Source organism: Mus musculus, chromosome 8 (genome assembly GCF_000001635.26).
Source record: "Mus musculus strain C57BL/6J chromosome 8, GRCm38.p6 C57BL/6J".
Taxonomy (NCBI): domain Eukaryota; kingdom Metazoa; phylum Chordata; class Mammalia; order Rodentia; family Muridae; genus Mus; species Mus musculus.
The window spans coordinates 111,575,523-111,587,827 of record NC_000074.6 but is presented as its reverse complement, the minus strand read 5'-3'; the positions used below and the strand labels follow the sequence as shown (position 1 = coordinate 111,587,827).

The window sequence follows — 12,305 nt, the reverse complement described above, 5'->3', positions numbered from 1 at the left end:
TTTTACAGTAATGGAGACTAAACCCAAACCTTGCACATGACAGATAAGGGCTCTGCCACTGAGCCACATCTGTGGCCTTAATTTTATCTTCAAACAGGGTTTTGCTAAGTTGCTCAGCCTTATCTCAAATTTGTGATCCTCCTGCCTCAGTATCCTAAGAGGACAGGTATGTATCTCTAAAAATAGATAAATAAAAATCTTGTCTCAAAATAAATAGTTAAAAATTGCTGTAGCTCCCTGGTTCTTTTGTAACCCTAGCCAAGTTTGTGTGTGTGTGTGTGTGTGTGTGTGTATATGTGCCCACACCCACCCCTGAGGCAGAACAAGTCACATAAAAAATTTACACAAGCTGGGCGTGGTGGCGCACACCTTTAATCCTAGCACTTGGGAGGCAGACGCAGAGGCAGAGGCAGGCGGATTTCTGAGTTCGAGGCCAGCCTGGTCTACAAAGTGAGCTCCAGGACAGCCAGGGCTACACAGAGAAACTCTGTCTCAAAAAAAACAAAAACAAAGCAAAACAAAACAAAAAAAACAAAAAAACCTTACACAAAAGCAGAGATGCTAAGGAACTCTGGCCATTCATGAGTCTCCCCAGAGGATACCAGGCATGTGCCTGAAGAAGCCTTGAAGATAGTCACATCTAACTGCTTCATAGAAGCTGTAAAGCCCCAGGCCTCTGAGCTGCTCATTTCCTGACTTTAAATACTGGTGGGAGACAGTGATTGTTACTGGCTTAAACTTTTAAGTTTTAGGTATTTTGTTATAGAATAGGTATGATACAAATTATTAGTGACACTGTTCTTTATCTTGTGTGGGGGGCTTATCCAGGGAGAACCAACTCTATAGACTCAGCTGATTATAGGAGGGGAAGGTGGGAGTGTAAAACTAGAGGCAGGATGGCCACATGAGCATCTCTCTCTGCTGTCTTGGGTGGAGACTAGAAGTTGGATTCTCTTTCTTTGAAGGTAATCACGGCCTTGTGAATATTACCATCTAGTCACAAATGGAAAAGCTCCCCAATGGCAGTACTGAGGACATACAAGTCACAGAAAGTGCAGTTTTCCTCCAAACACAAGGTGTCTTCTATTGCTGTGATAAAATACCATGACCAAAAAGAAAGTTGGGGAGAAAGGTTATCTGGCTTCCATATCACTGTTCATCATCAAAGGAAGACAGGACAGGAACTCAAGCAGGGCAGGAACCTGGAGGCAGGAGCTGATGTAGATGCCATTGGTGCTTGCTCAGCCTGATGTCTTATAGAACCCTGGACCACCAGCCTAGGGATGGCACCGCCCACAATGTACTGGGCTCTCCCCCCATCAATCACTAATTCTAATTAAGACAATTGCTTATAGCCATATCTTATGAGACATTTTCTCACCTGAGGCTCCCTCCTCTCTGATGACTTAGTGTGTGTCAAATTGACATGAAACTAGCCAGCACACAAGAAAACCTTATATTTCCAACAGTCCAAGGAAGGGAAAATGATGATTTCAGTTGATACAGAAAACAAAGTAGAATTCATTACTATTTTATGTTTACAATTCTCAATAAAATAGGAAGAGGAATACCTAATTGAAAAAATATGAGTATCTTTACCAAAAATTACAGCAAATTTATTTTTTTTAAAGATTTATTTATTTATTTATTTATTTATTATATGTAAGTATACTGTAGCTGTCTTCAGACACTCCAGAGAGGGGATCAGATCTTGTTACAGATGGTTGTGAGCCACCATGTGGTTGCTGGGATTTGAACTCCGGACCTTCGGAAGAGCAGTCGGGTACTCTTACCCACTGAGCCATCTCACCAGCCCTACAGCAAATTTATATTCAATGGAAAAACCATTGTTGAACATAACTGTGGAGGCACTGATCTGCAGGTCAAGGAGGGGAAACCTTAATATAGACATTAGAAAGGAAGAGATAATAATTGCTTTTTTATATCATGTAAACCACAAGATCTATTTATCAAATTGCATCTTCTATGTCAGCAATAAATTAGCTAGAAACAAAAATAATAGAAGAAACCATGTTTCTAGTAGTAAGTAACTTAAAAAGGAAGGTGCAGCACTCTTGAGACATCCACTAAACAAAGGGACATTATATATTCTTGCATAAGATCTGACATTATAAAGATGGTAATCTTAACTGACATAAATTCAGAGCTACAGAAACATCAGCAAAGGTTTGGTGAAAACTTCTATTCACAACTTAGTCACAAAATAAATTTTTTAAAATTGCAGCACATGAAGATTGTGCCTCCTTTAGCAAACTTGTACTTTCACAGGGAAACAAAAAGGTAAGCTCGTCCTCAGAGGCTGCTGGCCACCACCACCGACTGGCGGAGGAGCTTTGTTTTCTGAGACGGGGTCTTTTGTAGTCCAGGCCAACCTCAAACTTAGTCTCATGTAGCAATGATGACCATAAACTGATCCTTCTGCCTCTCTCTACTTCCCAAATGCTGAGAGTACAGGCATGTACCACCCAGCAGACATAAACCCTTTGGTTAAAGGGCGCCTCACTCTCCTTCTCTACTGGATTTTTCTCCCTTATCAGGAGAAGGCTAACAGGAGTGGGTCCTTCCCTGGACCAAGAAGCAGAGCAGTTTTGCAATGTGCTCACAAGTGTTCATTTCTCCTGACATCAGTGGACACACATGGTGCCAAGTGAAACCAGATGCATGGGGTTCACAAAGTATCCAGAATGATTTCATAAGATGAATCTTTCACTTTCAAAACCACCAGCACGCTCTCTACCTTCACCTACTAAAGCCAAGTGTTGAATGGACGATCTCAGTCTTGGGGCTAATTATTCTGCACAGCTCTGAGGATGCATGAGGGAGGCTGGGCATAACTAAGGCCTTGCCTACACTAGGAATGTGCTCTATTACCGAGCTAGCTCTGCACTCTAAACCCGTGGGCAGGGTCTCACCGAGTTACTAGGCTTACACAGAATGGCCTTGAACTCCACAGGCTTTGAACGTTTGACTCTCTTGCCCTGCCTGTGGTTACTAGACAACTGGACTAAAGTATGAAACATCAAAGTGAAAGACTTTATACTTTATATTTTTTAAAAAATTAAATTCAGTTGGGTGGCTGTGGCACACACCTTTAATCCCAGCACTCGGGAGGCAGAGGCAGGTGGATTTCTGAGTTTAAGGCCAGCCTGGTCTACAGAGTGAGGTCCTGGAGAGCAAAGGCTACAGTGAAACCCTGTCTTGAAAAACAAAGCCAAAAAGCCCACAAAAGTCTAACAAAGCATCTTTTACAAATCTCTTATTTTTAGTTTATGTGTATGAGTGCTCTGCCTGCAGGCCTGGTGCCGAACAAGTCCAAACAGGCACCAGATTTCCTGGAACTGACGTTAAGGATGGTTGTGAGCTGCCATATGGGGTGCTGGGAACTGAACCCCAGTTCTCTGGGAGCAGACAGTGCTCTTAACTGCTGAGCCATCTCTCCAGCCCCATCACCATGTACTTTTTAAAGCCCTCTAACATCACACTCACCTAAAGCAAACACTGTAGACGTGGGGTCAGAAATGAAGGGAATTGGGTAAAATTGGCAGTGTCTACACAAACTGGCTCACCCAGCACACGCACATCTTCCGCCCTCCTCCTGACTGAAGAGTTGGGGACTGAGCCAATATTTTCACATAGCATGGGCAGGGAATAGACAGCATACAAACTCTTTTAGAAAATGTCCCCAACTACTGTCTGGGCAAATCTTGGTGTCTGTCTGTCTGTCCTATCTCTCCCTCTCTTACCAATCCCACCTGTCTCCCGCTTCTTGGGGCAGATCCTATGACTCTGTTCCATTGGCTGGCCTGGGCTTCGCTCTGTGCACCAGGTTCTATTTTCCTCACCTAGAGTGAGCTGAGGATACCAGTTTATCCCTCTAAACTTTCTTCCAATTTTAGGACTCTGTGTTCCATGTGGGTGCCTGGTGCCTGCAGAGGCCAGAAGATGGTGCTGGATCCTCTGAACTGGAGTTACAGATAGCTGCTAGCTTTCATGTGGATACTGGGATTTGAACCTTGATCCTCTGGAAGAACAGCCCATGTTTTTAACAATTGAGCCATCTTTCCAGCGCCACTAACTGGGTCTTGACATAAAGTTTTGCAACTACCAGCAGCAAGGCCAGAGAAGAGTTTGAAATATCGAGTCAAGAGTACACCTTGACTGCGGGGAAGAAAGCTTAGTAGGTTTTACATCAAACTGTCCGAGCTGTGGATAAGGGGGCAGGGGACACAGAAAGCTTAGGATGTGAAGGGCAGTACTGATGGACAAGCACCTGCTGCTTCCGACCCAGGTGAGGTGAACACTGTGGAGAGTTATATGTAAAAATGATGCAGTGCTAACCAGGGCCATTGACCGGTTCTGAGGTGTTGTTTTTTTGAGACAAGATTTCTATGTGCCCTGGAATTCTCTCTCTAGATAAGGTTGGCCTTGAGCCTCTGCCTCTGCAGTGCTGGAACTAAAGGTCCCGTCCTGGGTTTCAACTCAAAGTTCCCACACCTAAGCTTAGCTGACTGACTTCCCTTCTCACACTCCTCTCTGGACTTTGTGATCACTTTTACGACAATACAGAATTCTTCTTTTCGTGAATATGGGGACTACTAACTTGGAGATTGCTGCTCTCTCCTCCTCTGTACTGGGTACAGTCAGGGCCCTGGGACTTTTCTCCCAGGATGCTTACTGAATGAGTTCTCATCTCGTGCCTTGCAGGCCTACCATCTACAGTCTCCTGGAGCACAGATATTCTCACAGGGATGCTCTGAGGATGACAACGGTGACTAAGTAGCATACTGCCACAGGTACAAGAGCTTCCCCTGTGACTCTGGCTGTATACCACTGCTATACGAAGAGATGACAAAATGAGTTCAGGCTGCTATGGACTGTGTTTGCACTGTTTCACTTTTCCCTTTTAATTGACTCTTATAAATAATTCATCTCCCTTCAGCAATTCTCAACTTTAGCAAAAGGTCAGAGTATTGACCATGAACCACAGACAGTGGGACCTCTTCAAGACGCCTTGAGAAATCTGTGCTGTATACAGCATCAACTCTGACACCCTAACCAACTAGGCTTAATGTTGTTCCAGTGAGACACTTCAAGGCATTGCCCTTCTAAAATGCCTTTAAACACATAAGGTTCTAAGCTTGTTATTACAAATGAGCTGGAACAGTCTGTCAAAGCCAGCTCTTTAAACTGTTTCAAGTCTTTTGAAGTCACTGAACAGCCGTGTGTGCAGGGTGTCTGTGCTGTAGCGTCGTCATAGCAAGAACAAAGCCATTTCTTGCTTACATTTTGTCAAGGGTGTAACTGAATTTCTCTTACAGATTCATTTGAAAAAAAATACAACAGAAGCCATCAATTCCTCACATCTCAGCAGCAAGCTCAGCCAGGTCAGAAGCTAACACAGCTAAACAAAACAAAACAAGGTCTCAAATATGTTCTGGTTGGCCTTAAACGCACAAGACCCACCTGTCTTTGTTTCTGGTATGTGCCATCATGCCCAACTAGATAAACTCTTTAAACAAGCTGAGGGCAAGTAGATTAATTCTGTGGGGGAAAAAAAAAAAGGTGGATGAAAAAGAAATTGTGGGGCTGGCAAGACAGCTCAGTGGTTAAGAGCGCCGAATGCTCTTCCGAAGGTCCTGAGTTCAAATCCCAGCAACCATATGGTGGCTCACAACCATCCATAACGAAATCTGATGCCCTCTTCTGGAGTGTCTGAGGACAGCTACAATGTACTTACATATAATAAATAAATCTAAAAAAAAGAAAAAGAAAAAGAAAAAGAAATTGTGGAGGAGTTGTTCTATTGGGGTACAGCCTCATACCTCTAAGGTTTTCAAGCCATCTATCTAGTCCATACAAAATATCAAGTCACAACAATGCTGGCAAGAATGTCAGCTCTCAGCCAGGCATGGTGGCGCACGCCTTTAATCCCAGCACTCCGGAGGCAGAGGCAGGCAGATTTCTGAGTCCAAGGCCAGCCTGGTCTACAAAGTGAGTTCCAGGACAGCCCGAGCTATACAGAGAAACACTGTCTCAAGGGAAAGAAAAAAAAAAAAAAAAAAAAAAGAATGTCAGTTCTCCAGTGCAGGCTCTGACATCATCAGCATCCCTTGGATGATGATATCACAATGAGATTTCCACTTCTTTCCTTAGCAACCTCCTCCTTATATGGTGAAGGATTCTAGTAACCTCAGATAGCACAGAGAATAAAGAGATCTTTTAAAATCTTTATTTATTTGTTTATTTATTTATTTTCGTTTTTTTTTGGCCTCGAACTCAGAAATCCGCCTGCCTCTGCCTCCTGAGTGCTGAGATTAAAGGCGTGCGCCACCACGCCCCGCCTGGCTTTTAAAATCTTGAACTCTCATTCTCGGTTGAAGATGTCCTGTGTCCAGCACAGGAGGGTGGAGTTCCTAGTCCTGCTGCTCTAACTCCCCACTTGGGATACTATTCTGAGAACTGCCATTTCTTTTTGGGTTGTTTCATGGCAAGTGCACCTGGTGTTCTGCTTGTTCTGTTTTGATTGATAAGAGGCATCTCATATTGCTGTATGGAACCAAATAATCAAAGCAGGATACCTAGTCACATAATCCTATCCAAACTGCAATCACAGAGGAGAAATGTCATGAAGGAACACAATGTGACTTCCAGAGATAAAGGAAACAAAGTCAGCCTGGAGAACGGGGAGGAGACAAATCTATCCACTTAAAATCTATGTCCAGTTTGAAGTTGATTTATGCAATTTCCAACTATTACTTTGAGTAAAAGAAAATCCTCAAACTTCTGGCTCAAAACATTTCTTACAATCTAGAAATGAAAAGATCAAATAAGACCTGAAAACAAACTTCAAGAGAGTAGTGTCTTTTGATGGCAGAAAACTGATTCCCAGGAGACGTGAGCCATCTCATCACAAACTAAAGTAAAACGGCTGCCTTCTCTGATACCACAGCATCTGAGATTTTATTAGGCTGTCCTTTTTGAAATTTAGTAGACACTTGGTGCTAAGGTTACAACAGGGAAGGGTAGCTGCATTATCTATAAGGAGTTCAATGCCTACTCTGACTCAGCTCAGACAGTAGGCTGCAAATGTAACTTTGATTCTCCTGAAGTAATTGTCACCTCTGAGGCTTACTGCCTCAGTCTGCTAACCTAGGCTCAGTCCTGGAAGTTTCTAGCTTCTGTACAGTCTAATCTAGGCTTAGAATGTTTTCAGCCTCTGAGACTTGCTGCTGAATAAACCCACCCTTTCTAGTTCTTTCTGAGCTCTGGCTAGCTGGTTCTCTGGCAGTTGTTCTGCCTCAAACCCCTCTCCAAGCTGCCTTGACTGAATCTGGCTTCTCTCTGGGCCTCTCGCTGAATTGCGCTGCTTGACCTCAGACTAACTTTGGCAGTATGTTTTAGTCTTTGGGATCCTGCTCATTCTCTGGCTCGTTCTGTCTTTACCTGTGTCTAACTTGTCTCTCTCTTTAACTGTCCTTGGAAAACTGCCTGGTCTTTCTCTGCACTGCCCCTCAGGTAGCTTCCCTCTCTGCTCTCTTCTCCTATTCTGTCACATCTTTCTCAGATTCATCATTTTGCCACTCAACTAGACATCACTTTCAAACATGGGTGCTTCCTTCTGCAAACCAACTTTACCTTCATTGTTTGAGATGAACGGTGTGTGCTAAGGGCTGAGCCACACCACAACTAGATACAGGTTTTTAGAGTAAATGACAATCTTGAGGGTCATAGTGTGATCAAATATCCTGCAACAGTAGGCTGTTCTTATGACTCTTACTGTAACTTACAAATCTGTAATACTTTTTAAAAATGATTTATTTTTATTTTATGTATTAGATGTTTTGCCTGTGTGTATGTCTGTGCAACCACATGCATGTATTAGTCACTGAAGTCAGAAGAGGGTGTTTGGGTCCCCTGGAACTAGAGTCACAACTGTTGCCGTCATGCAGGACCCCTAGAAGAGTATCCAGGGCTCTTAACCGCCAAGCCAGCTCTCTAGCCCCAGCTCTGGGTCACTCTGAATGTTTCCTGCTCCTAGAGTGGCAAGATTAAGGCCTGAATCTGGTCTTTCCCCTTTCAATATGAAAAGCCTAGGAGGTACAGCCTCTTACAGCAAAACTTGGTCTAGTTCAGGAAAACCAACATGGCCAAACACTATCAACTAAGCCCCAAAGAGGGTAAGTTCATACCCTGATCAATGTGGCCTGGTGTATTTAAAAGAGACAGTGAAAGCAACCACTGAATATGAAATACCTCTCCTGAGCAGATGGCACAGCAGGTGCAAGCACTGCAGCCTCTGGTCACCCAGACTTTTGGTCTCATTTGCAATGGAGTACCAAATCCAACACAGGTCATTCTGCCCAAAGCACTGTGCTGAGATGTGCTGTTCGCTTCCTACTGCTGCTTAGGGGAGTTTGCAATTTCCCTTTCACCCATTCTCACTGTATCCCTTTAATTCCCATTGCCTTTCTTGGTGCTGAACAATCTGATAGGGGAAATAATCCTTAGACTTCAGTGTCATTAGTGTTAGTGTCAGAGTGATTCCTGCAAGCAAAGCAGCTGAAAGCCAACACCATCCGTGTAAAGGATGAGAACAGCCTGCCAAGGGGCAGCCCTCGGCGACCATCAGATTATATGTTCCTATAGACAGGATAAAGGGAACACCCAGGGGTCTCAGTGGACTGATTATAGGCCAAGAAGGGGCCCTGTTTTCTTGAGGGGCTTTACAATGGCACTGATACCCTTCTTCATACACAGCCCATCAAGGGATAAAGAGCCACTTCTAAAGCAACCAGAACCATTTTTCTCTAAGCAGCTGCTAGGGACAATTCTGAGGCCAGGGGAGGGTCACCCTTCACCTGTTCACGTTGCTTCAGGTCCTCTTGTGAAGCTTTCAGTCCATCTCTGTCTTTGGAACTAGAACCATAAGGTTTAAAAAAGAAGGAGATTAAGACTAAGGACACGAAAGAGACAGAACCAGACCATCTGCTGTCCTGCTATGGAAAGGCTCTTTACCCTGAAACTTAGGACTTTATCATGCATCTCTCAACCCAGAACCAACTCATTCATTTAAAATGCCTCCGTATAGTTATCAAACCTTTAGTTCTCAAAGAACAAACAAGAAAACATTTGCTGCCATCTATGTATTGGAGCAACCTCACTAGATGCCATTTAGGTCAGAAATCTGCTTGGCATCAATAGCAGAAAACATGCATTTGAATTAGTCTAGAATCATGAAAGCAAGGTGAAGGACGAGGAGGGCAGGCAAGGCTGGAGTTGCTGGACTCTGAATGAGGAAATCACAGGAGATTCTGAAAATATCTGAAAGAAAATGCAGTAGCAATTCTCTGTAAGAAAACAGGGTGGAGAGATGGCTCAGCAGTTAAGGGCACTGGCTCTTCTAGAAGTCCCAGGTTCAATTGCCAGCACCCATATGGTGGCTCACAACCGTCTGTTACTCCAGTTCGAGGAGATCCAAAGCCCTCCTCTGGTCTCCATGGGCACTGGGGATGACGTGGTGCAGACACACGCCGACAAAGCACCTATAAGAAAATTTGAAAAGAAAATGGGCGGAGGATGAAGAGGATGCTGTCTTAAGTGTGGAGCTCCTGATACTTTCTTACTTGAGCTGGAACTCAAGAGTGCTGGGAGCACCAGGGAACTCAGTGGCATCAGAAGTCTTTCTTATGAGGCCAGGCCACAGACACTACAGACCTGTGAACGCTCATATCCTTTATGTCTTTCAATCCTGATCAAAGATTAAAGATAGCAGATGTATTCTTTAACGAAGAAAGGTAAACACCAACAGACAGAATTCTATATTTAACTTTCACAGACTTGCTCTAACCACAAAGCTTTATGAGAGGGCTGTCACAGAAAACGATGGCCTCTTGTTCCAACCTGAGCCCTTTCAGAGCCTCTGGAAAGAGCAGTCTGATCAAAGTATAACAGACATAAAGCCACTTGGCTTGCAGGTTGGGCTCTAGGGGATAAGGGGAATTCTTTTACAAGGTCAACTGCCTCAAAGCCTTGCTTCTAAAGGAGGTTCTCAATGTATCTTTATGGCACTTCCAACTTCAAAAGAGACACAAAAAGGAGGTCCAAAGAGACATGGGGAAAGAGAGAGAGACGGAAGAACTAACTCTTGCCTATACATAACTAAAATGAGGACGAGCCCCTGAATCTACTCCAATATGTATAACTATAACCCGTGTTCAGCGAAGAAACTCACTATAAATTCTGAGTGTCCTATGGATGCCTTCAGGCACCAGACAAGAACCAGCAGAGCAAGACCACACTGGTTTTCTTTGAAGCTAATGGTCCGAGGGAAGACTCTTAGTTCTTCAAAGATGGAAGGCTGTTTTTAAAGTCAGAAAACCAATAGTTAGTCCATAAGCCTGCGTGCATATGTTTTCAGTCTATCCAATCGAAGTTGTTTTGTGAGTTAGCTCATTTGGAGAGCTGAAACTTGGGTCCTGAGATCAAGAGACAGCAAAATTACAGAACTGAGTCTCTGTAGTCTCACTGGAGGGCCTGGAGGGAATGTCTTCATCCAGGTGGGCAGCTGGCATGACCATAATGCCTCTGTTTTGTGAGCCATATAGAGGGATGGTATCTGATTCTGAGGAATAAACTGAAAGTAGTAAATTATGAACATAAAAGTACACTGAATCAAAGTAAAAAGGCCACGTGGTTGAGCTTATGGAGCGAGCATTCTAAGCTACAGACAAAGCAGGAGTCTGGAGTCTAGGGATGGAATGACAAGAAGATTCCGGTCCTGGGCCACCTGAGTGCAGGAGACCCCCAGGAGGGCGGTGGGACAAACGCTGGGTGTGAACAATGGTTGCCATGCTGTGCAGTTAGAGAACCACTCAGAAGAACAGGCCATGCTGGCCGCAAACCTCTTAGGGCAAGGTGTCAGACTTTGGGGTCCTTTCCCTGTGAGTTAATCACTCAGACCCCAAGAAAGGAGCCTCTGGTAATCTCCTGTCTACTGGGTGAACATCCTTTAGTCAGACAGGGAGCTCCAGACAGAGTTCCTCCTTCAGCTTGTTGCTTTCTGAGCTTTTGAGTTTGAAGTGTGAGTGGGTGGCTGGGGGAGCACTGTACTTAAGAATGTTTTCTGGGTTCCTACAGAACAAAGAGAAGCCTCTCTCACAGAGGGAGAAATCAGTGTCTGTCATCAAGCCCAGAGTCTATCAGAGAAGACCTTACAGTCTGAGGACAGGACTTGCCCTATGCACAGAACAGCAGCCTAAAAAGGATACCAAGTTCTTCAGAAGAGACAGGGCCCTGTTCTACCCCAAGACGATATCACCTAAGTCATATAAGTTAGTGATGGAGGCACAGGTAGGAAAATAGAATGGATATATACTGGCTAGGTTTAAGTCAACTTGACACAAGCTAGAGTTATTTAAGAGGGAATCACACTTGAGAAATGCCTCCACAAGACTAGTCAGGCAAGTCTGTACTGTCTTGATTAATAATTGATGTAGGAGGCCCCAGCCCACTGTGGGAGACACCTCCCCTGCAGCTGGTGGTCCTGAGTGTTATAAGAAAGCAGGCTGAGCAAACCACGAGACATAAGCCAGAAAGCAGCATTACTTCAAGGCCTTGGCCATCAGCTCCTGCCATCAGGTTCCTGCCCAGACTTTCCTTAGTGATGGAGTGTGGTGTGGAATTTACAGCTCCTTTTCTTCCAGGTTGCTTTTGATCCTGGTGTTTTTATCACAGCAATAGAAATCCTGAGACAAGAGATATGTACTAAAAGCTCTAAATTCCACTAAGCCAGGATTAACTTCATTTACGCTAGAATGGTTTCTTCAGAGATGGGAAGAAGGGACAGTCTTAAGATGTGCCTGCAGAGGCCAGCAGAGTGTGCTGGGTCACTTGAAGCTGGGGTTACAGGCTTGATATGGGTGCTGGGAACTGATGTTTGGTTCTCTGCAAGAGCAGCAAGGGCTCTCTTAACCTCTAGAGCATCTCACCAGGGCCCAAATCATACATGTTAAACTGCATAACTTTCTGAGCAGTACGATGAAATCTCGCTCCATCCTGCTTGAGAGAGGAATCACTCTGTCCAGTACAGTCATGCTGCATCTACTACGCAGCTGTTAAGTGTCAGTTATCAGATCAACGGTGTTAAGAAAATGACTGCTTTACTTGATGGCTTCAAGTGTCAAATGCAGCAAAGAAAAGCAGATACCAGAACAAAAGACATGGAAAGACAGATTAATTCTGATTAGCTGCAGGGTAGTCAGAGAAACACTTTAAATTTAGAGTCT

At 44.2% G+C, this 12,305-nt stretch overlaps 1 protein-coding gene across 12 annotated transcripts in view; it reads right to left on the bottom strand.

The window, feature by feature from the left end:
- The window catches only part of Znrf1 (zinc and ring finger 1), an 89,237-nt gene that overhangs the window by 37,893 nt on the left and 39,039 nt on the right, over positions 1-12,305 (bottom strand). Inside the window, exon 2 of one of the 12 annotated variants that reach the window (XM_011248322.3) lies at positions 9,448-9,563. The exons of the other annotated variants lie outside the window; for them this stretch is intronic. Coding sequence (XP_011246624.1) covers positions 9,463-9,563 — 101 coding nt within the window. The 3' untranslated portion in view covers positions 9,448-9,462. Of the gene's footprint in view, positions 1-9,447; positions 9,564-12,305 lie in introns of those variants that run through there. 12 annotated transcript variants of the gene reach the window in all.